This window comes from Juglans microcarpa x Juglans regia, chromosome 3D (genome assembly GCF_004785595.1).
Source record: "Juglans microcarpa x Juglans regia isolate MS1-56 chromosome 3D, Jm3101_v1.0, whole genome shotgun sequence".
Taxonomy (NCBI): domain Eukaryota; kingdom Viridiplantae; phylum Streptophyta; class Magnoliopsida; order Fagales; family Juglandaceae; genus Juglans; species Juglans microcarpa x Juglans regia.
In genome coordinates, this window is record NC_054598.1 from 20470262 (window position 1) to 20494609 (window position 24348).

Sequence of the window (24348 nt, forward strand, 5' to 3'; positions counted from 1 at the left end):
ACGCAGCCTTAGTCAAAAGTTGATACTATAGCCAAAAGTTAATATTCTAGTCAAATTTTAGACTTGGCAATGGCTAGTCATTGTCAATGCTCTTAGGGCTCGTTTGTTTTCAGAGATGAGATGAAATAAGATGAGATGAGTTGAAATTAAAGTTAAAAAGTTGAATAAAGTATTGTTAGAATATATTTTTTAATATTATTTTTATTTTGAGATTTGAAAAAATTGAATTATTTATTTTATTTTGTATTGAAAGTAAAATAAATTATAATAATTAAATGAGATGAGACTTAGAGTTAAAAGAGCACCCGCCCCGGGCAGCCCGAATCGAATGCCAACTTTTCGTATCGCTGCATGCTTGCCGTTGATAAGTTAACAGCATTATATCTTATCTACAATTTTATATTAAAAAATTTATATTTTTTAATTTTAATTCGAAAATATTGGCCTAACAACCGGATAAAATATATATATAAAAAAATAATTATTTAATATAAAATTGTAAATGGATTAGGATATGGTCGTTATCGTATCACTTTCCTTTTGACAGAAAATCAGGAGGGTCCCGAAATTGGGACAGGAAAGGAAAATGCCAGAGACTTCGGGCCTTCGGCTTGCACGGTTTAGAAATCAAAGACAAGCTCGGCGGGCCCCGCAGCTCCGTCACTGCCCCAACTGTCCTTTTCCGTATCTCTGCGTACTTGCTATTTAACGGAAAATCTGGAGGGAGTCCGGAATAGGAGAAGGAGAACGTTGAAATGGCAATGGCTGTGAGACCGAGAAGCACAGGGATCCCACCTTGGTCTTCTTCGATGGTATCGTTATCATCAGTACCAGTTCGTATGGGGTTCAAGTTCGATACGAAGTCATCGGCGAATAGAATTCCGTTTCTGAAAGCAATTCGAAGTTCTCAAGCTCAAGCTCAAGCTCAAGCATCAGCCTCCACTGTTTCTCGTAAACAGCGACGGCCTCAGAACGTAGACGGAGAGTTCTTTGTTGGTAAGAAAGGGAACAATCCCGTTTGAGGGAATTAGTGAATGCTCTGTTTGCATGTATATTAACGTAATTTTTTTTATAAGCTATTTGCTGTTTATTATTTGGTTGGTAAATTGGATGAGTTTTTTTCCTTTTTTGAATGCTTTTGCAGACCACACATGCATAGACTGCGATGCTTGTCGATGGATGGCTCCGGTAATCACTCAAAATTTTCCATTGATACGTTGTGTGCCAGAACTTTCACTTATGATTGTTGGTTCATTGATTTTGTATTTCGTGCCGTGAGATAAATGAAGGTCAGTATAGAACTAGCTGGGTTCAAGGTCATAGGAGACTTTTTTTTACACGATCTACTGGCTACAACGGTTTCGACTCCAAGCTTAGTGGAACTTAATTTTGGACTTGGGTTCAAGGGCAGGGTTGGATCTCTGCATTATAGGCTGACTCATCTAGATTGCCTTCCTGATCTTACCCGTAATTAGTACAATCTATGTCGGGCATAAAGCCACCGAGTTGTTCCAGAGCAATAGGTTAACCCAAAAACTACCAGTTTAGGTTACGATCAGAGCATCTTATATGAACCCTAGAGGATATATATTTCCAGAAATCTGTCTTCAACATGGATCCAAATTTTAAGTTTGGTAGCAAATGCTTGCTACACAACATGCCGTGCCTTCAATTCCTTGTTCCTCACTCCTGTAATCTTGTATTTTGTGTCCTGATTTCCTCCCGCCAAGAAGCTACTGGATGAGGTATTGCTTTGAGGGGTTCCTGATGCACAACAGTCGGGACAACTGGCTATTATGTTTGAGTGAAATAACATTTCCCGAACATCTTACAAAACATTTACCTATCAAAAGAAAAGTATATTTATCAAACATTTTGCTTAAAAAAAAGCATTTCATGAAGTTTGAGACAAAGGAATAAAAAAAAAATAAATCGTTACGGCCTCCTAATTTTGATGCATTATGGCTTTGGGGTTAACCTTGATAGCAAAGAAGGAAAACTTGGATCTGATGCCGTGATAAGAAATACTACCCTCATAATTGGAACATATTCAGGAATTTGATAAAATAGAGGTTCATAAGCAGTTAATTTATTGTAGTTGGATAAGCTAGTAAGGATATGAGGGAATGAAAGACCAAGGAAAGAAAGAAAATTGCACCAAAATGCTGGTGTTTGTTTGTTGTTGCAGGTGAACGCAACAAATAGAGTTGGAAAAAAGTAATAAATTATATATAAACATTTCCTACTCAGTTTACAATTTTTTCTTTGTTATTCCCATTATCCAATAGCCACAGCATGATCCACAAGAAAGGTGTCAAGACTCAAAACTATGGCCGGTCCACCCTGGGCCACGATCCTCCCATTATCAGTAAGTTTTGGTACTATAGTCACCAGTTTCTAAAGATGCTTACTAAGTTCCTGTGGCTGAAGATGATGGGAAGAATTGAATGTTTTTAACAACTGCACGGAACATCTTTTTTATCCGTTCTCCTGATAACCATAGTGGAACATTCAGAACCTCTATGCTGTACGTATTTGCACACACTTTTTATAATCCTGAAAGTTCCTTAGTAATCTCTTTTTTTTCCTGGCTCGTTCATTCTCTTCTTCATGATGGAGCTTCTTTATTAATAGAGTTTATGATAATTGAGCAAAAATAAGGATGTATGCTTCTGATAATGGCCTTGAATTTCCTGATCTTCACAGCAAACTTTTGCACGAGTTGATGAACAGTCTGCAGTTCTTAAACAACCATTATGTGAAGAGGAACGACTAAAAGCTCTACAGGTTCTTATCTCAATTTTTTCTGTTTCCCATTGCCTTTCTTCCTGTCTGCATGCTATTTGGCGCTTTTTTCTTGTAAATATTTGAGATTTGAAACCTATTGTTGAGAAGTAAGGGTTTCATGGAAAATTTGCTTTAAATAGAGTTTTTTATGGGAAAACACACAAATTTGCTATTTTCTTTAAGTAATAAGAAAATTTTATTGACAAGAAAATAGGCATAGTCTAAATACATAGAAAGTATACAAGATAAAACATCTAAATACAAGCTAGGAACTAGAATAGGCTAAAAGAAAATCATGAATATTGTCTCCATTCAAAACAAGAGTCTTCGCCCAAAATCACAAAGTACTAAAGAAAAACTCTCTAAGTTCTCCCATCGAATGTTCTCCATCTTCAAAGCACCGCCCATTTCTTTCCAACCATAAACACCACATCAAACATAAAGGGATGGTAACGCCCCAATGGAAGGCCCAAACCTCTTGGCCTATACTGCAAAATGAGTAATCAATGATACAATTGGAGCTCCATTAGAACATTCTAAAGAGCAAAAGCTTCTCATTCTAGAGCAGTGTGGGATCTCATACACCACTTACCCTTATGCTTATTATATGGGGTATCCTCCCCCCCTTAAATTTTTGATGTATTCGTCGGGCCAGTCTATCGTAAGTGGCACGACTCAAGTCCCAGGTTGAGATAGACTCTAATACCATTTGTAACGCCTCAATGAAAGGCCCAAACCACTTGACCTATGCTCCAAAAAGACTAGTTAATGATACAATTAGAGCCTTATTGAAACATTATAAAGAGCAATAACTTCTCATTCCTAAGTAATGTGGGATTTAATACACTACCTACCTATATCCTTATCATATGGGGTATCGCATGGATCATGTTTTAAACAACAACAATATGATGACTCCCCTTAAAACCTTGCAAACAAGCTAAGAGATCCACCACCCGCTTTGGCATCACCCAAGCAATACCCGTCCTACCAAAAATCTCATCCCCAAATACCTTGCAATGAAGAAATAACCAATCAACATATTCACCATCTTTCTTACACATGAAGCACCAATCCACAATAATAAGTCCACACTCTCAAATTATCCACGATCAAAATTTTTCCAAGGGACGCCAACCAGTAGAAGAATGCAACCTTACTAGGCACCTTAGATCTCCAAATGCACTTCCAAAGAAAGTTATTAACACAATGACTAGTCAACGCCTTATAAAAGGAGCTAACCAAGAATCTGAAATTTCCAGTGTGAATCCACAACAAACTATCCTCCCTTCCATGAACAATCTTCATATCATATAACCTTCCCAAAAAATCAGAAACGACAGTCACTTCCCAATCATACACATCGCTAATAAAATTAACATTCCATTGAGTGTTGTTTAACAAAAATAAAAGAATTAGCCATTGCAGCTTATTGATCTCTTGCAATCCTAAAGAGGGAAGGAAAAACATTCTTAAGAGCTGTATCCACGCACCAAGTATCATGTCAAAAATGAATCCTAGTTCCCCACCCACCTTGAATTTAATATTACTAACAAATTCCCCCCAACCAATCTGAATAGACTTCCACAAATCCACTCCATACACTCCTCTAACTTCTTCAAAACACCAACTCCCCCAAACCCTCCAATATTTAACATCAATAATATTGCTTCATAACGCATCCTGCTCAAGATGATACCGCATAACCATTTCCCTAGAAGAGCTTTGTTGAAAAGCCTCAAATTTCGAACCCCAATGCTCCACAACAAACTAGTGAACAAACCTTATTCTAGCTTACCAAATGAAATTTTCTTTCCTCTTAAATATTTCCCCACAAAAAATTCCAAAAATCCTCTTAATTCTATTGGCCACCTCTGCAGGGAATGGAAAAAGAGATAGGAAATACATTGGAAGATTAGACAACGTACTCCTAATCAACGTATTCTTCCCCCTTTAGACAAATAAATCATTTTCCAACCAGTTAGCCACCTCTCAATCTTCTCAATCACACCATCCCATATTATCAAAGATTTGTGAGGAGCTCCCAAAGGAAGACCAAGATATCTTATAGGTAACGATGAGACCTGGCAACACAAGATATTAGCCAAATCCAAAATACCCAAAACAGAATCCATAGGAACCATTTCTGACTTAGATAATTTAACTCTAAGACCTGAAACAACTTCAAAACATAACAAGAGGGCTCTCAAAGAACGAAGATGATCCTAATTAGTCGCATTGAAAATTAAAGTATCATCAGCATTTTTGTTACCAGATCTGTAATACATAATGCTGAAATGATATAGGAGGATCTGACCCATAGAATAAGCAATGTGGGTGAAATGGAGTTGTAATTAAGCTTAATTGTATGCATCTGCTTTTTGAAGAACAACGGATGAATGCAAAATGGTGTCTACCTTTTTTATTTTTCTTCTCATTCATTACAAATGGATGTTTGGGGACATCTAGAGTGGTCTTTTGTGATGTGGAAGTTCAAACAAATAGTATGGTCATTTGGAGGGGATAAGGATGATCAGTGGGGAAAGGGATTTAAAATGATTGGAAGCCTTGAGATGGAAGCCATTTCATGGGGAGGAAGGAATAAAGAGTTCTCTAGCACTGCCTGGCAAAGAAAAAGTGTGTAATATCATTCTTTGATATGCACATATTATTATCTTTGAATGCAAGGAAGGTGGGGGTGGGGTTTCATCAGATACTGGATTGGAATTATGGTTATATGTTGCTTTCATGATAGGAGGTTCAAGTCAGTATTTGGTTGAGTGCAGAGGAAGAGTATCATTTTTTACCCAATTATGTTCTGTAAATGTTCAAGTGCTTTTGATTTTAAAATGAATTCCTGCTTCAAGTGGTGTTGTGTCCATGCGATGTAGGATCTTTAGGAGTTTAGCACCATTGTCTGATTGCCCTAGGAAATCCTGGTTGAGATTTGATGTACAGGGGTTTAGTGTTAATTAGGTATGAAAAAAACATTGATGTTGGTGGCTTAAGAGCTCTTTTCTTATTTTTGACAGATTACATAAAAGCGTTGAGATATGTTATTTACAATCCTTTTCCTATAGAAAATGAACCATCAAACCCCATAGAAACTTTTTTTTTTTTTTTTTAAAAGCAATAAAAGATTTTATTCCCAAAAGAAATACGCATAAGCCCAAGTACACAGGAAGTATACAAAGGAAATACCTACATCTTTCCAAATACAAATCTGGAAATAAGATTCATACCCCATAGAAACTGCTAGAACATAAATAGAAAAGCATACATAAAATAAGATTCATGGTCTCTGGTATATCTCATTTTAGCAAATCTGGAAAAATACCACTTTACTCTTACATTATTAACACTAAAGTAAACCTGAACTAGCATTAACTCAACCTTCATAAAGGATCGTCACTTCTACTCAACTAGTGGAAGTATCCACTGTTTCCTATCTGTTATGCCTTACAGCCATGTGACTTCCTAAAGAACAAGAAAAATAGGTTTGATTCAGATTAGAGCAGCTAACAAGGTCCTAAGAGGGCTCTCCATCATCCAAACCATGCCAAATTCAGGCCTGAACGTTAGACCCAGATATTCCTTTCTTCTTGTAGCTCTTCAAAGGGGACCACAATGATGTTTCCATCTCTAGATGGATTACTCCTCCTTTCATTTTCTACTGATAGCAATTTTTTTATTCATTGATTTGTTTTTTTTTTTTTCCCAATCAACAGAGAATTTTTTTTGGCTTTAAGCTTCTTGAGCTAGATTACAAGTTATTAGTATGTAGTCGGTTTGGATGAAGATATGATTAGTTACTTTAAATGAAATGAAAGAACATCTGGGTATACGAAGTTCTTTTTCTTTTTTGTAAAGGATTTAGAATTCAGTTTCTTCCATAATGGCAGCACTAAATCTAACTGTTTGTATTAAATTGGCTACTTTCAGGCCTTGATTTCATGTCCAACAAGCTCAATCCGTACAGAGAAACCTCCTCCTGATATTCTACACGTGCAGAAAACATTTCCGCTTCCAATAGATGAGCAGAGAGTTCCAGTAATTACATTTTTGTTTACCATTGCTTTTTTTATTTTAAGTTATTAGCTCTCACAACATTTATGTGTTAAAGAGTAGGCATTCTAGAAGTATCAAGTTTTTCCATTGTTTGTTTTTATAATAGAAAATGATATGCATTTCATGTGAATATGTATAAAATGCATGTTTCTTGCCCATAGGCCACTTGTATTGGAGTACATGCTAGGGTGGGGCTAGGACCAATAGGTAGGTCTCATATTTGATTTGTAACAACCATATGAATTGAAAATATGATAGTTTGTCTTTTCATGAACACGATATGCTAGCATGAGATAAGTTTGGCGATTGCCAAAATAGAAAAAGGCCTACTAATGACACTACATTTGGTTTCCATTTTGCAAGAGATGTGAAAAGTCGTAAACTATAGGTGTAGTATTATTTCATTTTGGAATTATGGACTGCTAGATTAAAATTTTATTGGCAGCTGAGATTCCTACATTTGGGGCATTGGACTCATTAAAGTGCATAAATAGTGATGTCCCTTTCCTACATAGGCATTAGCAGGAAAAATGGCTGTTTGGTGTCATCTAGAAAGGGAAAATAATGATATATTATATTTATTTGATTGAAAATCGCATAGGCTGCACTTGTGGCAACTTGTTGGAAAATAGCTTCTTAATTGCTACTATACGAATTTTTTGTTTTCCTATTGTGTATGTTCTATGAAATTCTTTCCTTATGATCTTTATTGTTACCAATTACCATAGATACCCTGGATTAAGTATAGGAAGTTGGTGAATGAGATCTCACATTACTTCAAACGGTTAAGTTCTTGTCCTTATATTCCTACATACTTCTTGTCTTTATTCCCTTTACCAGTTGGTGTGGCCAACCGTATTGAAAAATTGTATAGAGATTTTTTATGGGGTGGCTTGGGAGAGGTGTCTAAAACTCCCTTAGTGAGTTGGAAAAAAATTTGCTCCCCAATTGCTGATGGAGGACTGGGTATTCATAGGCTACGCAATTTTAACAATGCATTGTTGGGGAAGTGGCTATGGAGATACCAAGGGGAAGAGGAAGCGTTGTGGAGGGGGGTGATTGATTGTAAGTATGGTAGTGATTGGGGAGGATGGTGTACCAAGGAGAGCAGGAACTCGTATGGAGTGAGTCTATGGAAGTTTATTAGGAAAGGTTGGGGTCGTTTCCTAAAACAAATTTACTTCTCGGTTGGTGATGGTTCAAAAATCAGATTTTGGTCTGATGTTTGGTGTGGGGATATTGTATTGTCTTGAGCATTCCCGATTGTTTTCAGATTGACGACTAATAAGCAAGCTGCGGTTTCCGAGATGATGGGTTCTTCCAATGGAATGGTACTTTGGGATGTAGGCTTCTCTAGATCTGTTCAAGATTGGGAAGTAGAGGAGGTCACTGATTTTTTTAGACAGTTGTATTCAGTGGAGATTAGAAGACAGTATGTTGGTCCCAAACAGCCTCTAAAAAATTTACAGTTCGGTCATTTTATAAGGAGATACTTAATCAGCACCTTATTGGCTTTCCTTGGAAGCGGATTTGGAAGGCTCATGTTCCGTCAAGGGTGGCTTTTTTTGGTTGGACAGCAGCATTAGGGAATATTCAGACTATAGATAACTTGAGAAAGCGCGGAGTGATTGTCTTGGATTGGTGCTTTATGTGCAAGCAAGAAGCGGAATCAGTGAACCATCTACTACTTCATTGTGAAATGGCTAAAGTGCTGTGGGATGGTGTGTTTGGAAGGGTTGGGCTGTGCTGGGTTATGCCAGAAACAGTGGATGATCTCCTAAAAAGCTGGACCAACTTTCAAATGCATACTTGTTCCCAAGTGGCAGCTGCATGGAAAATGATACCCTTGTGTATTATGTGGTGTATTTGGTTGGAGAGAAATGAGAGGTGCTTTAATGATCGGGAACGCAATAGTGATGCATTATGGAAGTTTTTTATAAGCACACTACTTTGCTGGTTTTCTGCTATTGTACTCAAGGGGGGGGGGGGTGTAAATGAGTTCTTGTCGTCGTTTCTCTAAGCTCTAGAATGTAACTAGGTGTTTCTTGTGTATACTTCCTGTGTACTCGGGCTTCGCCTATTTCATTATGTTTAATAAAGTTCTAACTTATCAAAAAAAAAAAAGTTCTTGTCCTTCATAATGATTCTGAGGGGCTCCAATTGTAACCTTGACTAATCCTTTTGGAGTATGGCTCTAATCACAGATGCAGGATGGCCTTTGTTGGGTCATCTCAAATGGTATCCTAGCCAATTCTAACTAAAATTGTGGGACTTGAGCTATGCTACCTATGATAGAATGGCCTAACGAGAGTGCTAGGGATCTAAGGGGGCAAAGTTGTGATACCTTGGATTAATTACAAGAATGTGGTGGATGGGATCCGACATTGGGGAGAGAAAATTCTTGCTATAATAATTCTATGGGGCTCCAATTGCAACCTGGACTAGTCATTGTGGAGTATGGGCTTAGTTGTGTCTTGGGCTTGGGCTAGGGCTATTAGGCATGTTTAGTCTTTCAACAGAATACTCATCTTTGAGGTTAATGTTTTGGTGAAAAGACTTCTTGGTAATTGCTAGAATTGAATGGTTTGCAACATGCATTTGTCACTGGAAGTCTCTAAGCAATTAAAGTCAAATACAAGTTTTGGGAGTGTTTTTTATTTTACCTATCAAAAACAAAAGTTGTGGGAATGTTCAATTGTGTCCCAGCCAACCTTCAAAGTGCAAAAGGGAATCCCTTTCTCACAGGTAAACTTACAAGCCACACCAAGGCAGTTGTTTATCACGTTGGCTTCATGATCAAGGAATGTCCAAGTGAAATACCTTCTTGAGGATCCTTCTTGCATTGGCTTCTAGATGTACCAACCTACTAGACAAAACGATGTGCATCAAACATAACTGTTAACGCCTAAAAATAGCGCAACAGTCCATAAGGGGAGAAAGATCCATTTCTGGCCTTGCTGAGGTTGTTATGGGCCTTGATTGGTGTTGTGTGGAGCCCCCGCCGATGGTCTGGTGCAACTGTACAGTATCTGTGCGTACATACATGACAGTGAACAGTAAATAAATGCAAATAAAATAAATAGAGGGAGACACATATTTACTTGGTTCGGCACTGGGCCTACATCCAAGGGGGTTTGGGGAGGGGAGGATCCACTATAATATGCTTGTTTACAATCTCTCATGGTCTCTCGTTCTCACTGTACAATGAAGATTTGAGTTCTATCCTCTGGTTTCCATCCTCTCGTTGGAGTCTCTGGGGTGAGGTTGAAGAAGGGGAAGTCCCGAAGAAGCTTGGCAAAAGTCCCTAAAGTCGTATGTGTCCGTGCCTTTTATCTCTTGCCCCATTTGCTTTATGTCACATCACCCACTTCCCTTCTGACACTCTGCTCTCCCTCATCCTTTTGTCGCTTCCCTCTCTCTTCTCATTCTTCCCTCCCGATGAGTCCCCCCATTGGATTGGGCTTAGGAAATACCATAGACCTGTTATATTTTATTCCTTACAATAACAATATAGGGTTAAATTTAGGGTATTTTGATTTTCTATACAATGACCTTGACTAGAAATTAAAAATGTTTACCATAACTAGAAGAAAAAAATCTATTCATCATTCATTTTCTCATCATCTCATGATCTAGCTTTAGATGATAGGTTCAGAAGTGAAATATAATAAATAGTCTCCAATCATCTAATGTCACATCATGGGATGATGAGAGAATGATAAGAATTGAGATGATGAATAGTATTACTCTTTTTAGGTAATAAATCTTTACTAATGAGCGCAAAAGATGCTACTGAAGTACATAGGGAGTATTCTAGAAGGCAAAAAAGATACCAAAAGTTCATGCGCGTTGAGTCCATTAACGTCAATAGATACAATCCAAAGGAAAATAAAGATTCTTAAGCTCCTGCATTGTCCACTCATGGTCCTCGAATGTTCTATCACTTTTCTTATTCCAAATATAGTAAATGAGGCAAATAGGGAATCTCCCATATTTCCGCAATATATGGTCTGCTGCCTAGTCTTCTTCGAGAATAAAAACGCTTTTTGATTCTTCTAGGCATGACCCAAGCCAATTCTGCTAGCTTGAAGAAATCACTCCATAATGCGCTGGCAATATCACAATGAAGAAGAAGATGATCAACGGGCTCCCCACTTATCTTTTGTGTACAACAACAATCTATCATGACAGCATGTCTCTTTCTTAAATTATCTGCTGTGCGAATCTTCCCTAGGGTGGCTGTCCAAGCAAAAACTGTCCAATGGTGGCTCTCATGGAACCATTTTCCGCCAAATACTCTTACATGGAAATGGATTGTTGACATGAGGACTGATAATGTTATAGAAGAACAGGCATTGACTTGTCCTCTCTTGGACGGAGCCCAACAAATCTTGTCTTCACCTCTTCTCAGTGCAGTGCAATATGATAGATTAAGGCCTCGTTTGTTTTCAAGAAACATCTCATCTCATCTCATCTCATCTCACTTCATCATTACAACTTTCTCAAATCCCCACACAAAATAAAATAAACAATTCAACTTTTTCAAATCTCAAAATAAAAATAATATTAAAAAATATATTCTAACAATATTTTATTCAATTTTTTAACTTTAATCTCATCTTATCTCATCTCATCTCTGAAAACAAACGAGCCCTAAAAAACTTACTGAAAGCATCGATTTCCCAATCTTGTACTGCTCGAAAGGCTTCTTTCATTAGCAATATTCAAGAAGTGTGTTGATGTTTTGGGGGTTATTTGGTACTAGCATTTAAAAATGTTTTGGAGGTGCTTGTTACTGTAGCTCTTGAGATTAGTATGTTTTGGGAGATGTTTTTGGTAGAGAATTGTTTTATAAAAAACAACTTTGGAAAAAAATAGATGATTAAGCGGAGACTCCTCTTGCGGGCAGGGTATCTACCCTTTTGGAAGCTGTGTTGAGTGGGGAGATTTGGATCCCACTTCTAATGTTTTAAACAACTTATATGTTTGGCTGTTATTTTCTTGGAAATTGTTTTCAAGATCGAGCCAAATTTTCTTGAGAATACTTACCGAACAATACTTGTTGTTCAGAGAGATCATGCAACCTAAAAAATCCTCCATATGCCTCAGATCATCATTGTTTTCCTTGTTTTTGGTGCTACTAATTGGTTTGTTTTCAGAGAGTTGAGACAAGTCTTTCACACCAGGAATTTGGTGGGGAACCTTTCAGGGAACTGTTTTCTCATGCTAAATTCGCTGGTTTAAGATATAACTATCATTACCTTGATTAAATGATATTTTTATCCTTCATCTGCTTTATATTTCTTCTTTTGTAGTTTTTCCTGTTTCTTTCCCACTATTGCAAATGCGTATGCCGTTTCAAACTTTGAGAACTTGTCTAATGTTTCCAGGGTGTTTATCACTGTGGTTATCATTCTCCGAAATCACATGGGGCAGCTTCTTATTTGATTGTTCATCCTGAAGGAAATATACTTATAGACAGGTATGTTATCATTTTGCATATAAGCGAGATAATCTAATCATAAGATTAATTCTTAAGGAAACAAATCAGAATTTTTTATCTATGGGGTAAGAATTATATATATATGTAATGTGTGGGTGGGTGGGTGTATAAATTACACTTTTCACCTACAAACTACCATCCCCTTTTCACATTGCACCCCAAACTACCTAAAGTTTGAATTTTGAATTTGCATCCTAAACTACCTATATTTTTCAATTTGCAGTGTCAGTTAAGATTAGACCATTAACAGGTGGTAGTTTCCGGGCAAGAAGTGTAGTTTCCCCTATATACATATATATGTTACATTATTCATATTAGGTGGTAACTTATTGTGGCTGAGTCTCTGTTTTGTTGTTCTGCAGCCCAAGATTTACTGAGAGACTTGCAAGTAATATTGAGAAGCTGGGTGGGGCACGTTACATGTTTCTGACCCACGAGTACTTACTCAACACAAGTGTAAAACTTTATATAAAGTGTTTCCAAGTGATATCAATATATCTTATGGTGCACAGGGATGACATAGCAGATCATGAGAGGTGGTCAAAGCGACTAAAGTGTGATAGAATTCTGCACTCTCTAGAGGTGCTTTTCACTTTTTAACCTGTTGATCTTTCCCTTTCATTTATTTATACGACTTTTTTCTGCCTTCACGAAGTAAGTTATACTGAATCCTTCACAAAGATGCTTATATTAAAAAAACATCCAGACAAGATCAAGGATTTTGGGCTATCAACATTATGTTTTTTTCCCCCTCTTCCCACTTTGGAATAACTTGAGTCTAGGAGCTACCCTCACCTCACAATGAGCGTTAGGAATTCTGAATATAAATGGGTGTAAATATTACAGAAAAAAAGTGGGACAAAAATGTACCTTTTAAGTAGCCATAGGCTGATTGGGTACATAAATCAATAACATGTATAGTGACGCTCTTGTATATGTCGTGCGGACTTGGGCTCTTGCCTATTATGATTATCAATAAAATTAATGTTTACCGATAAAAAAAAAGTGCACTTAACTTACCATTATATCCTGATCTTGCCAGGTTGATGATTCTACTGCAAATGTAGAGATAAAGCTAGAGGGGAGTGGCCCCTGGAGCCTTTTCGAGGACATCCAACTCATACACACTCCAGGCCACACAGAAGTAGGTTTCTGGATCTGTTCTATGTTTTCTTTGATAAGTAATATGTTAATCAGCAGAGAATGGGTGCAACTGGAAGTAAAGAGAAACACCTAGAAAGAGAAAGAATCTTCAATTCCAGTACCCACTTAAAAGCTTTAAATATTGTCCCCAATTCCTGAGCAACATTGCAATGAAGAAGTAAATGGTCGGAGATTTTCATATCCAACATCAATCAACTATAAGTAAATTGTGCTTCTGAAATTATCCATACTCTTGAGTCTTTCCCTAAAGTATATTTAATGCAAGGTTCCTCTAGATTTTTTTTTTTCTCTGTACAATCAAAACTCAGATGTGGAAAAGTGACATTTTTTCTCTCCGATGATGCTTGGTGGTTTGTAACGGCGAGGTTACGGTTGAGTGTTGTGTTTGTTAGGTGTTACTGTGTGATAGAATGGGGTTCTCAAAACATTTAGTGATAGAATCTTAATTTTTTTCATTATCAAAGGATGAGAGCATCTTGCTAATAATTGAGAGAAGCTGGACAGTGGGAATGAGCTGAGGATGGGGTTGTCCATGGTGCAGTGGTTTGCTAAATTGTTGGAGGATTGTCTGAAGGGAAAAAAAGACTTTTACACCATGGTAAGGGAAGGACATCGCAGCTTCATAGTGTAGCAATGTTCAAATGATTGTGGTTGTTACTTGGGGTTAGTGGAATACAGAGCTGGTAGCAAGCATAGTTTTATTTTCATACTTGAAGAGATGGAGGGTAACGGATGGAGGAGGATGGCAAAGGCACTACGGGAGTTTGCAAATGAAGGGAGAGGCTTAAGTCATAATAGAGGAGGGGCATATATGAGGCCTTCGGTGGCGGCGCCTCTGCCGCAAATACGTTCGTACAGGGAGGCTCTAGTACTGTTAAGGAAGCCGCTGCAATCTTGTGAGTGGAATAGGGGTGGAATAGTGGTGCTATGGCAGCTCGGAGAGGAGCCACTGCAAGACCAGGTAATGGGCATGGGACCGACAAAGCTCCTCTTAGTGTAGGTACAGTCAGTGCTCAATGGAAGGGTGGCAGTGGCAGGCCTGCTGTCAGTTTGGCAGAGGAAAGCGTACAGTGTACACTGTTGGATGTGAAGCTTCAATTAAAGGCACTTTAGGAGAAGGATGACTTCTTATTACGGTGTGCTGAGGAAACAAATGACACGGGCCTGGGCTTGGAGTTTAATCGTAGAAAGGCAAGGCCTGGAGACAAGTGGACTTATAAGTCCACAACAGTTGGTTAGCTCAAAGTTGGCCTGTGCTCGAGGGTAGTTGGACCCAATTTTGCAGATGGGCAAACATTAAGGAGACAAGTGGGGCCTCAGCCCATGGGGCCTAACACAGGCAAGGCCAGGCCTAGGACTCAACCCGTGCGGAGAATCAGAGAGGGTGGTGCTCTGGGCCCCTCCATCAGTGGGAGTCTGGCAACCTTGTTGACAAAGGCTCTGTTTGTTCCGCGACCGGTTGAGGAATCCTCAATGGTGGCTCAAAGGGCAACGCCAATGGTGGGGGAGGCGACGACAGATGTCTCTGAAAGGGTCTCAGACGTTTCCTCACCGTCGAGGGTTGTTTTTCCAACAGACCATAGCCAAACAATGCCGATGAGTAACAATGATGGTGGGGAGGCGACGGCAGTTGCCTCTTTAACGCAAACTTTTCCTCACCACCGAGGGTCGGATTCCCTGAACACCACAAGGAGACAATGCCAAAAATCTGCCTAGTAGTTAGACGTGGCCCAACCAGTAGCAGGGATGTGGTTGCTCTGGACTCTTCGATGGTATCCCCTCCGACGAAGGATGTATAGTAGGTGGACGTGGCCAAAGATCTACCCAATGCAAGATTTGCCTACAGTGCTGATTTTGGGCCCTCACAGATGCTAATTTTACTGCAGGCCTTCCCTGAATGGGACTGCAGCAATATATTTGCGGATGAGGAGATGGGGATGCTAGTGGGCAACTAGGGACAAGATCGACATGGTCCGGGAGCCCATTACCTCTAAACTGTATGTTACTAGGTCAGTTTATAGCTTCTGATTGGGTTATTTGAGGAACAATTCATGGCTTTGCTTACTGCCATTGAAGTTGGTCATGCTCAGATCAAGAAATCAGGATCTGAAAAACAGAGGGAACTAAAGAGACTAACATGGTCTCTTAACTATGAAGGCAGCTCAAGTCGAGAAAGATCCAAAGGGAAGGGGCTAGCACCTTCTTTAAGAAGCCCAAAATTGTTTCTTGTAATGTCTGAGGACTAAATGAGGCCAATAAGCGTCTTTGGATAAAAAAGTTACTTCGCAAGTGGAAGGCAGACATTGTGTGCTTACAAGAAACAAAGCTGAAATTTATTCCAAGAAGGGTGGTGGAGAAATGGAGGAATTCATAAGGGAATACATAGTGGCATGTTCCTTTAAGAATGTGGAAGACAACTTTTTGTGGGCATTTGCTGGTGTTTATGGGCCAAACTTGGACAACAATAGAGTATTATTATGAAAAGAAATAATGGGAGTTCATAGCTGGTGGGAGCTATCTTGGTGTATAGGTGGTGACTTTAATGTTATAAGATTTCCAAGTGAACGAATGCTCAAGAGAAAGTAGGCTGCAACCAGCAACGATGGAATTCTCGGAGTTTATTTTCGAGTTCAGTTTGGTGGATACTCCCCTCATGGGTGGAGCATACACGTGGTCCATTAATCATATGTGGTCTAGATTGGACAGGTTTTTAGTTTCATCATGTTAGAGGACATGGTTGTAATTAGTGTAACTTGTGAGGTTATAATTGTCAATTGTATTTAATATATATTGTTGAACATCAATGAATAATAACAAGTATTCTCTCTATGTTTGACTACATGGTATCAAAGTGTTGAGTAGTCGGTGGTGGTTGTGTGACGATGTTAGTGGTGCAGTGGTTCAACTAGTGGTGGTTTGTGGTGCAGAGGTCGTTAGTGCAGTGGTTCGGCTACCGGATCTGAGTTCACCGTCGTTTGTGCACTCTAATGGTTTTCGGTGTTGTCTCCGATACTGGGCACCAGAGTTGAGCTTGTCGTTGTTCTCTGTGCATCCCAACGAGTTTCCTGTTGTCATTGGTTGCCAGAAGGGCCATTTGTCGCTAGTAGCGGCAAAGTCTCGGAGTGTTTGGTTGCAAGTCTAAGCTATCCAATCCTTAAGTGTGAATGCCCCTAACTTGAGTTTTTTCCTATCCAGAATAAAACCTGTTTGGTAACGAGAATATGGTAAACCCAGCTTCACTTATCCTTGTTTAGGATAACCTAATCTGTGTTTAAGGTTAGTTTGAAGCCGGTACTAGTAATTCCCGTCTCAAACCCGATACGGCCTGGTTTCGACCTGATACAAGCTGATTTAGATCAATACGGAGCTGAAATTTGGTTACTCAAATCGATTTTTTGAGTACTTAAAGCTGAGGTTCAAATTTTAAAGCTGAGGTTCAAATTTTCCAGATTGTGTTTCTCTTTTTTCATCCATATTTCATATTTTGTGTGGATTTTCTATCCCCAAGTTGAATTTTGATTTTTTTTTTTTTTTTTTTTTTGCGTTCATGGTAACTAGGGTTGTAACCAGTCCAATCCGGTTTTGGACAAAAATTAGGACCGAACTGGTATGCATTGGTTTTACATTTTTGGAAACCAATTACGCACCGGTACCTCCGGTTTTATTGGTCCGGTTCGGTCCGGTTTTCCGGTTTTAATAGTATTAGTATTAGGGCATAAAATGTAATTAATATACTTATATACACTATTATACTAATGTATACTAATTAATTAAAGCGAAATGTAATTAATATATTAATGTATATTAGTATTACTAATGTATTATGTATTTATCAAAATGAATATGTTGAGAATTGATTAGGCCATAAAATGTTATTAATATATATATTTTATGTTTAAAGCATATGTCAAATAAGTTTTGATGTTTAAGATTAAAATTTTATGTTATAAATTATAATAACATTATCTTATGTATAATTATAATTTATATTATTATATATAAAAATTATATATAATATAAAAAATATTCTATATAATATTAAAAAAATTAATTTAAAAATATATAATATAGTGAACCGGTCCGGTCCTAAAAAGCATAGAACCTTAACCGGACTGGTACCGGCCGATTTTGGAACTAAGGGAACCGATTCCACCTGTTCGGGCCAGTTTTCCGTTTTCCTGGTTAATTTTACACTCCTAATGGTAACTAAATTTGAGTCACTTTCTCTTGCACCAAACTTTAATATGTCGATGACCTCGATAAAGTTGAATAGAAAAAATTATATGCTATGGTCAAAATCTATTGAAATGTTTTTGAAAGGTAAGGGTCTTCATACCCACTTAGTTGATCCAATGCCTAACTCAACTAATTCTACATTTGCTGAATGGGAACAAAAAGATACTCAAATCTTGTCCTTGATGTTGACCAGTATTAAGCCTAATATTTGTACTAGTTTGATACATTTTGACACCGCTCAAGAGGTGTGGAGGCATCTCAAACAGATGTATTTGGGTTCTAGGAACATAACCTGTATTTATGAGTTGTGTAAGTAATTCTTTGGGTTGGAACATGGTATTTTGGGCTTGGAAGAGTATTAGGGGAGGTTTGGATAGTGAGTTGTGATGTAATGAGATGAAAGTTGAAAGTTGAATAAAATATTGTTAGAATATTTTTTTTAATATTATTTTTATTTTGGAATTTGAAAAAATTGAATTGTTTATTGTATTTTGTGTGTGAGTTTAGAAAAGTTGTAATGATTAGTTGAGATGAGATGAATTGAGAGGCTTATTGTATCCAAACAACCCCTTATTCTCAAGTGATGAGCATATGTGAACTCAATGTATCAACCTATCACTTCTGATATTTCACGTATGCAACAACGTGAAGAGTTCAATGTTGTTCAATTTCTTGTTGGCTTAAAACCTGAATGAGTTTGTGTTCTTTCAAATTTTGGCAAGTCCACAGCATCCCTCATTTCCTAATTTGTTCTCCCGACATTAACGTGCCACCTTATCTGGACAAGGATCTCAGTTATCTTTTGATAAGATTAATGACAGATCCACTTTGGTTGCCTCCTATGTTGCTTCTAGTGGGCGTGGCGGCCGGGGTGGTAGAGGTGCATATGGGGGACGTGATGCCAAAGGCAATCGCACTTGTGGTAGTGAACCTTGTAAGGGCACCCATTGTAGTTGCACTAACCACTCGGTGGACTATTGTTTGGATCTACGTGGTAGACCATCTCGGTTTGCTAATCAGGCAATTTGCCAAGATGCTACATCATCAATGTGGCAATGCACCTAGCCTTGCTTGGGATTTGACGGTGACTAAAGTGTCAGGACATGTAGCATAAGATTACACACCCTTCGTACATGACAAATAAGATGCAATGCACCTAAGTATACTAGATGTATGCAATAAAATCGTAGCGGAATATAAAGGTTCATGTAATCTAAGCAATGCTATGAGCAACTGTGTTAGCACATGGTACCGACACTAATCATAATACCCAACATTGTCATTTCCAAAACATGCATCATAATGATATCATTGTCACCCAAAATATAGAGTACTAATTTTTTTTTTCTCCCAAAACAAAAGGGGACCATTTCAAAACATAAGATCTCCAAAATGTCAAAACAGATTCCCTAACACCAAAGTCCTATCATTGGCTGGGCTTCTTCCTTTTCTCAAAAAAACGATCCTTGCCTCGGTTCCTCAACCTCTTCAGCTCATCAATGAACCGCAATGCCTCGGTGATAAGCCGGTCAGCATTCTCTATCCTATCCAAAATGGAGGGCTTTGAGGAGCTCTCGTCACTGTTTGGCACTTCCTTGTCTGTTGGGAGTGCCGTCCTCTAGCGCTTCGTCATCAGGTTGGTCCTCTAAACCTGTCACAATTTCTACCATTCCGATGGGGGAATGGTAGTGGAAACTACTACAATGAGATTTTGAGAAATCTCAGCAAATAAGCATGCAACATACAATAGTTAACACAAGCATACAAATGACAAATCATGAAATGCGTACATGGACATGTACTTGACATATGACTTGATCAAAACTTGACTTATGCACTTGACCCTTTTCAAAAGACTTGTAACAGAAACATAGACATTTTCAGAAAAACATCTTTGACATCTTTTTCACGTTGATCTTAATCATAACATGCCATATCATATCATATCACGAGATTCATATCAAGTGATTCATATTGTGTAAATCACTGCATGTGAGCTCATTGCCTTGTTCATATAACACATGGTGAATACAACACGGCTCCCCTATGCACCGAGTATTCCTGCTAGTTACCGCACCACCAACAGTCCGTACACTATGGCGAATATGTCATATTCATAACATATCATGTTAACTCAATAGTACTTCGTCGGGTTACTTGCCTTAATCATATGCATCCACTAACATTAGGTGCTATCTCGCTCCGGAATCATTTCCAAAAATATCCATTCGAGACACGTCGACAATTCTTTGTCAACTCAGGGGTTACCACTCTATTCTTAAGCACCTCAGAGTGGACAAAGGAGTTTCACTAGGACATTCACCCGCCCTAGCACTTGGAGTCGTGATAAAACATTTACAAATACTTTTCTTTGAAAAACCTTTTTCCCAAATGCATGTGACATGAGATTTAAGACATACTCCTTACACTTGACATGTGACACATGAAATGTCGTGCATGAAATAATCAAGCGTAACATATTCAAACCATGACATGATAACATAGAACACATGCAATATCAAAACAACTTCATGAACATAGAAGAACATGACTTGGCTGAAACATCAAAGGTATATTAACATGGAGAAATTTCACTTTAACATGTTCCAAACTTGAAGCATAATAGATAAAAATCATGGCAAGGGTGAATCAAAGCATAAAATCATGACAACATCACATGAATCCGAAACACTTAACCATGCAATAACCGAATCTTCATGGCACATGAAATACCAACATAACCTCAAGCAAAACCGAAACATGTGCATACTGCTAGAAACATGTTAAATGCATTGCATATTATCTATCATGAACGGGGGTATGTAGCCTTGAATTATATGTCCCGGCGCTTTAGTCTCTGCCCAATCCCAAGCGGGGTTAGGGCCCTTTTGGGGCATCACATAAATGGACTAATTTTAGAAGAAATCCCTAATTCTCATTACACGGTACACCCAATGGGGACAAAAATGTAGAGAGATTATTGAGGAATGTATTGGTGGAACAACATGAAACGAGAAATAGCTAAATTTGTAGAGCAATGCTTGACAAAATATTAGTTTCTCCCTGGACCACATTCATCTTGGCTATAATCTGTAGAAACAAAATTAACATTATCTTCCCCCAAATCTGAACATTCTTTGTTTAGAGACCCAAAAACACCCACTAGACTAGGACCCAGATTTTCTTACGCTCAAATATCAAAATTATCAGAAATGCGAGAAACCATCCTCCTCATTCACTTCTGAAAGGCATTGGTGCCCATAGTTTTTTTTAAAGGACAGTTTTCAGTTCCTCCGATGCATACATATGATTGATCATCACTCTCCTGGGAGCTCAGATCTGACACACACTGAAAATCACTTTCATTCAGACAAACCAAATTCTTTGTCCACCCAATGCGTGCAGAACACTTACACCTAATCCAGTACACGTACACCTAACCTAGTACGGCAATTAACAGAATTACACCACCCTAATTTAGGATATCTGGATCTGTTGTTTATTCATCTTATGTTTGACATTTCCATGGATTTGACCTTGCCTACCCATGTAAAACTTATATCTATCTAGCAATCAGTATTGCCTCAAATCATATTCACACAATTTTGGCTTACTCACATTGACATGGTGAGTGATGGCCTTGTCAATATATTCTGGAGAGATTGGCATCTTCCTTGTATTGTCTTTGTATATTCAATCATCACACAACTGTAAGCTTTTAATAATGAAGGGCATTAACAAACACTCAACTGGTCTCATTCTTTTATCTGTCATGTGATGACACAGGGATCAGTCTGCTTATTTTATACGTCCCTCGATATTTTGTTCACTGGGGATCATCTGTTTATGACCGAATCTGGGCTGGACTTTTCAGAGAAGTTCAACTTTTATTCAGGTAGGAGTGAAAGATACTTTCACAAGAATAAAGTAGATATTCACTGGATGGGCCGAAATTGTTGCAACGATGTACCATTTGGTGTGGTGTGTTGGCTTTGGAGATTGTCATCTTAGCTGAATCTAATTATTGATTGCTCTCTTCCTAACCTTCTAATGAATTTTTTCTGCAATGATGACTATGTATTCATTTAATTTTAATTGTTGGTTTTCTACAGTTCCCATACAATTGAACAATGTTCGGTTTCTGTTAGACTTGGACTTCAAGTGGTTGCTACCCGGTTAGTATTTCTCGTCATTTGTGCAAATATGCCATTATCAAGTATATCAAGTATATACTAAGGAAGTCTATACAGTCCTAATGACCACGCCAAATGGTCCCAACCATTTGATCAAAAACTTATCTTAAAGTAAGATACTGTTAAATAAAACTTGTTTGTTAGCACATTTTCCATTTTTTTATTTATTCTTTTATTTTCTGTTGTGTTGGTGAGAACCTTGATTTTTGGGTCGCTACCTCACCCTGAATTGAAGCACCATGCAATGAGTATGTCCAAATCCAGCATATCAAACATTGTGGCTTGTCAGCACATTTCTGAGTAATTTCCATAGACATCAACTATCCTGCCTACCACTCTTTAGTTATGAAGAGATGAGTAAATGGTGTAAAAATGACTTAATCTTAGACCACCATTTTGGGCAGTCCAATTATTCATAATGGTATTCTCCCCAAAGATGGATACACCGAAATGTTGAAAAAAAGGTCAAATAGGCAGTAACCATAAGGCTAAAACAATCGAATTTATTCATTTTTAAATGGTAAGGCCTTTCACCGCATAGAGTTGTTCTTCAAATAATATAGGCCAATCCAACCAGCTTTCTAGCATCTGAGGTCTAGTTGACCAAGAGTGTTGGAATATATTTATCTGTATTATCTTTGCTTTTTGCTCCTTATCCTTATTTGCTTTGTATTTTATATTTTATTTCTTTTTTCTATCCTATCTATATTTTTGACACCCAGAGCAGGGTACTCAAAATGGCCAGTTGAACCATTGAACCAAGAATTTGGGTGTTGGACTGCTCCTATTGACCGGCTAAATGGCTCAATGGCTTAGTATATATGTATGATAAAATGGCTTGGTATCAAAGATTTTTTATATTAGTGCTGCTGCTCAAGTTGTATGCACACTTTCTGACTTTATTGGCGAAGCAGATAACCATTTGAAAAGTCTTCTCGTTTTCATTTATCTACAATTACTGAACTGGGTTTACCTGTCGTCATGTACTTATTTTCTTGTTGATCACACTGATGCCACTTTTGATGGTCGATCTAAGAGATTGAATCGATTGCAGCTCATGGAAGGAGACTTCAATTTAAAGATTACCAGGAGAAAAATTCAACTCTGGAGACCTTCCTGCAGAAGAAGTCCAGTAATATAGATGTGTACGCATAACGCACTTTATAAGTTTCAAATCCGTTTGGTTGTATATGGGATTGTGTACTGTAATCTTATTGTCTATTCGCCCAAACCCTCACTGGGATAAGAACTGGACATGATTTTGATTATGGCCACGATAGCTGAATAGAATTCAAAGGTATAAAAACCTGCCATGTATGTATGTAATTTATGTGTGTAATTTATGTGTGTTTAGTGGGTTGGGTCCGGATGAAATCAAAGGCTAATCCGCCCGAACCGTGGAGTTTGGGTGGATTCATTAAGCAGCCACCTTCACTTCACAAAGGTTTTGTACGTGGAGTGGAGTACTCACCGGCAAGATGACAACGATTTTCCTATCTATCTTTCTAAGAATACAAATGGAAAATGTCTTCAACCCTCATCTGGTCCCTAAATTTGACTTGATTTCAAAATAGATGGCTCGTAGATGACAACTATAATAAGTCTACAACATTTTATATGATTCCCACAATATATGTGCCTAGTCCAAGATCAAAATTTAAAAATAGATGTATCTATAAATTAAAATATAATTAGTAGGGAAAAGAAGATTTAAAAAAAAAAAAAAGTTGCATCTAGTGTTCTCTTATCTCTAAAAGGTATTATGGGGTTTGGTTCTCAATTCCTTTCACAGAATGCGAGGAGAGAGTATGGTCTCTTTTGGGTGTTGAGCGAAACAAAAACCATCTCAAATGCTTTGGTATGGGTCAAAAAGCAACTCACCTATTCAAATGTGTTTAAGCAGAAGATGCTCTCGTTAGTCAGTTTCTACTACTTTATCTCAAAACTATCCATTGAGAAGACCATACACTGACTTCTCTTAGACCAACAGTGCAAAGCTCAGCAAGAAAATTGCCCTTCGTCTGTGGTGAATACACGGCATTCCGTTCCAGCACCTCCATTCCACAACGCCGAAAAACCCATCACGTACTTCCCATTCCCTACCCCCATACACGCCAATGCCGAGCGGACCTGAACCCCTCCAATGACAACGCTGACCATTCCGTTCAAGGACAATGTCGGTCAGTCTTGTTTAGATTCTCGGTGTGAGGCCCTTCGAATTGCGGTTTTGGTGTAAAACTCACCCCGCATGCGGAAAGGGAAGCTACCCCTGATGAGGTTTCAGTTCCCTATAAAGTATTTGAGAGCATCCATCGTCGACAAGGCCACCTGCACCTGGTGTATTTTGTTTGTTTGTCATGCGAATCTTCGGCTTTACCTTGCAAACAAGTCCAGTCG

At 38.2% G+C, this 24348-nt stretch overlaps 1 protein-coding gene across 2 annotated transcripts; it reads left to right on the plus strand.

Annotated features, from left to right (window-relative positions):
* The first annotated feature begins 620 nt into the window (after positions 1-620).
* On the plus strand, positions 621-23277 carry LOC121254127. 2 transcript variants are annotated; one of them, XM_041154094.1, is made up of 11 exons: positions 621-996; positions 1145-1188; positions 2707-2787; positions 6730-6837; positions 12246-12337; positions 12721-12795; positions 12871-12940; positions 13401-13502; positions 21545-21653; positions 21871-21933; positions 23006-23277. In XM_041154094.1, the coding sequence occupies exons 1-11, from the start codon at positions 756-758 to the stop codon at positions 23104-23106; spliced, it is 1086 nt and encodes a 361-aa protein (XP_041010028.1). In that variant the 5' UTR covers positions 621-755; the 3' UTR covers positions 23107-23277. The 2 variants fall into 2 exon arrangements, with proteins under 2 accessions (XP_041010028.1, XP_041010027.1); XM_041154093.1 differs by having other exon boundaries at positions 645-996; positions 12721-12940.
* The last annotated feature ends 1071 nt before the right edge of the window (positions 23278-24348 follow it).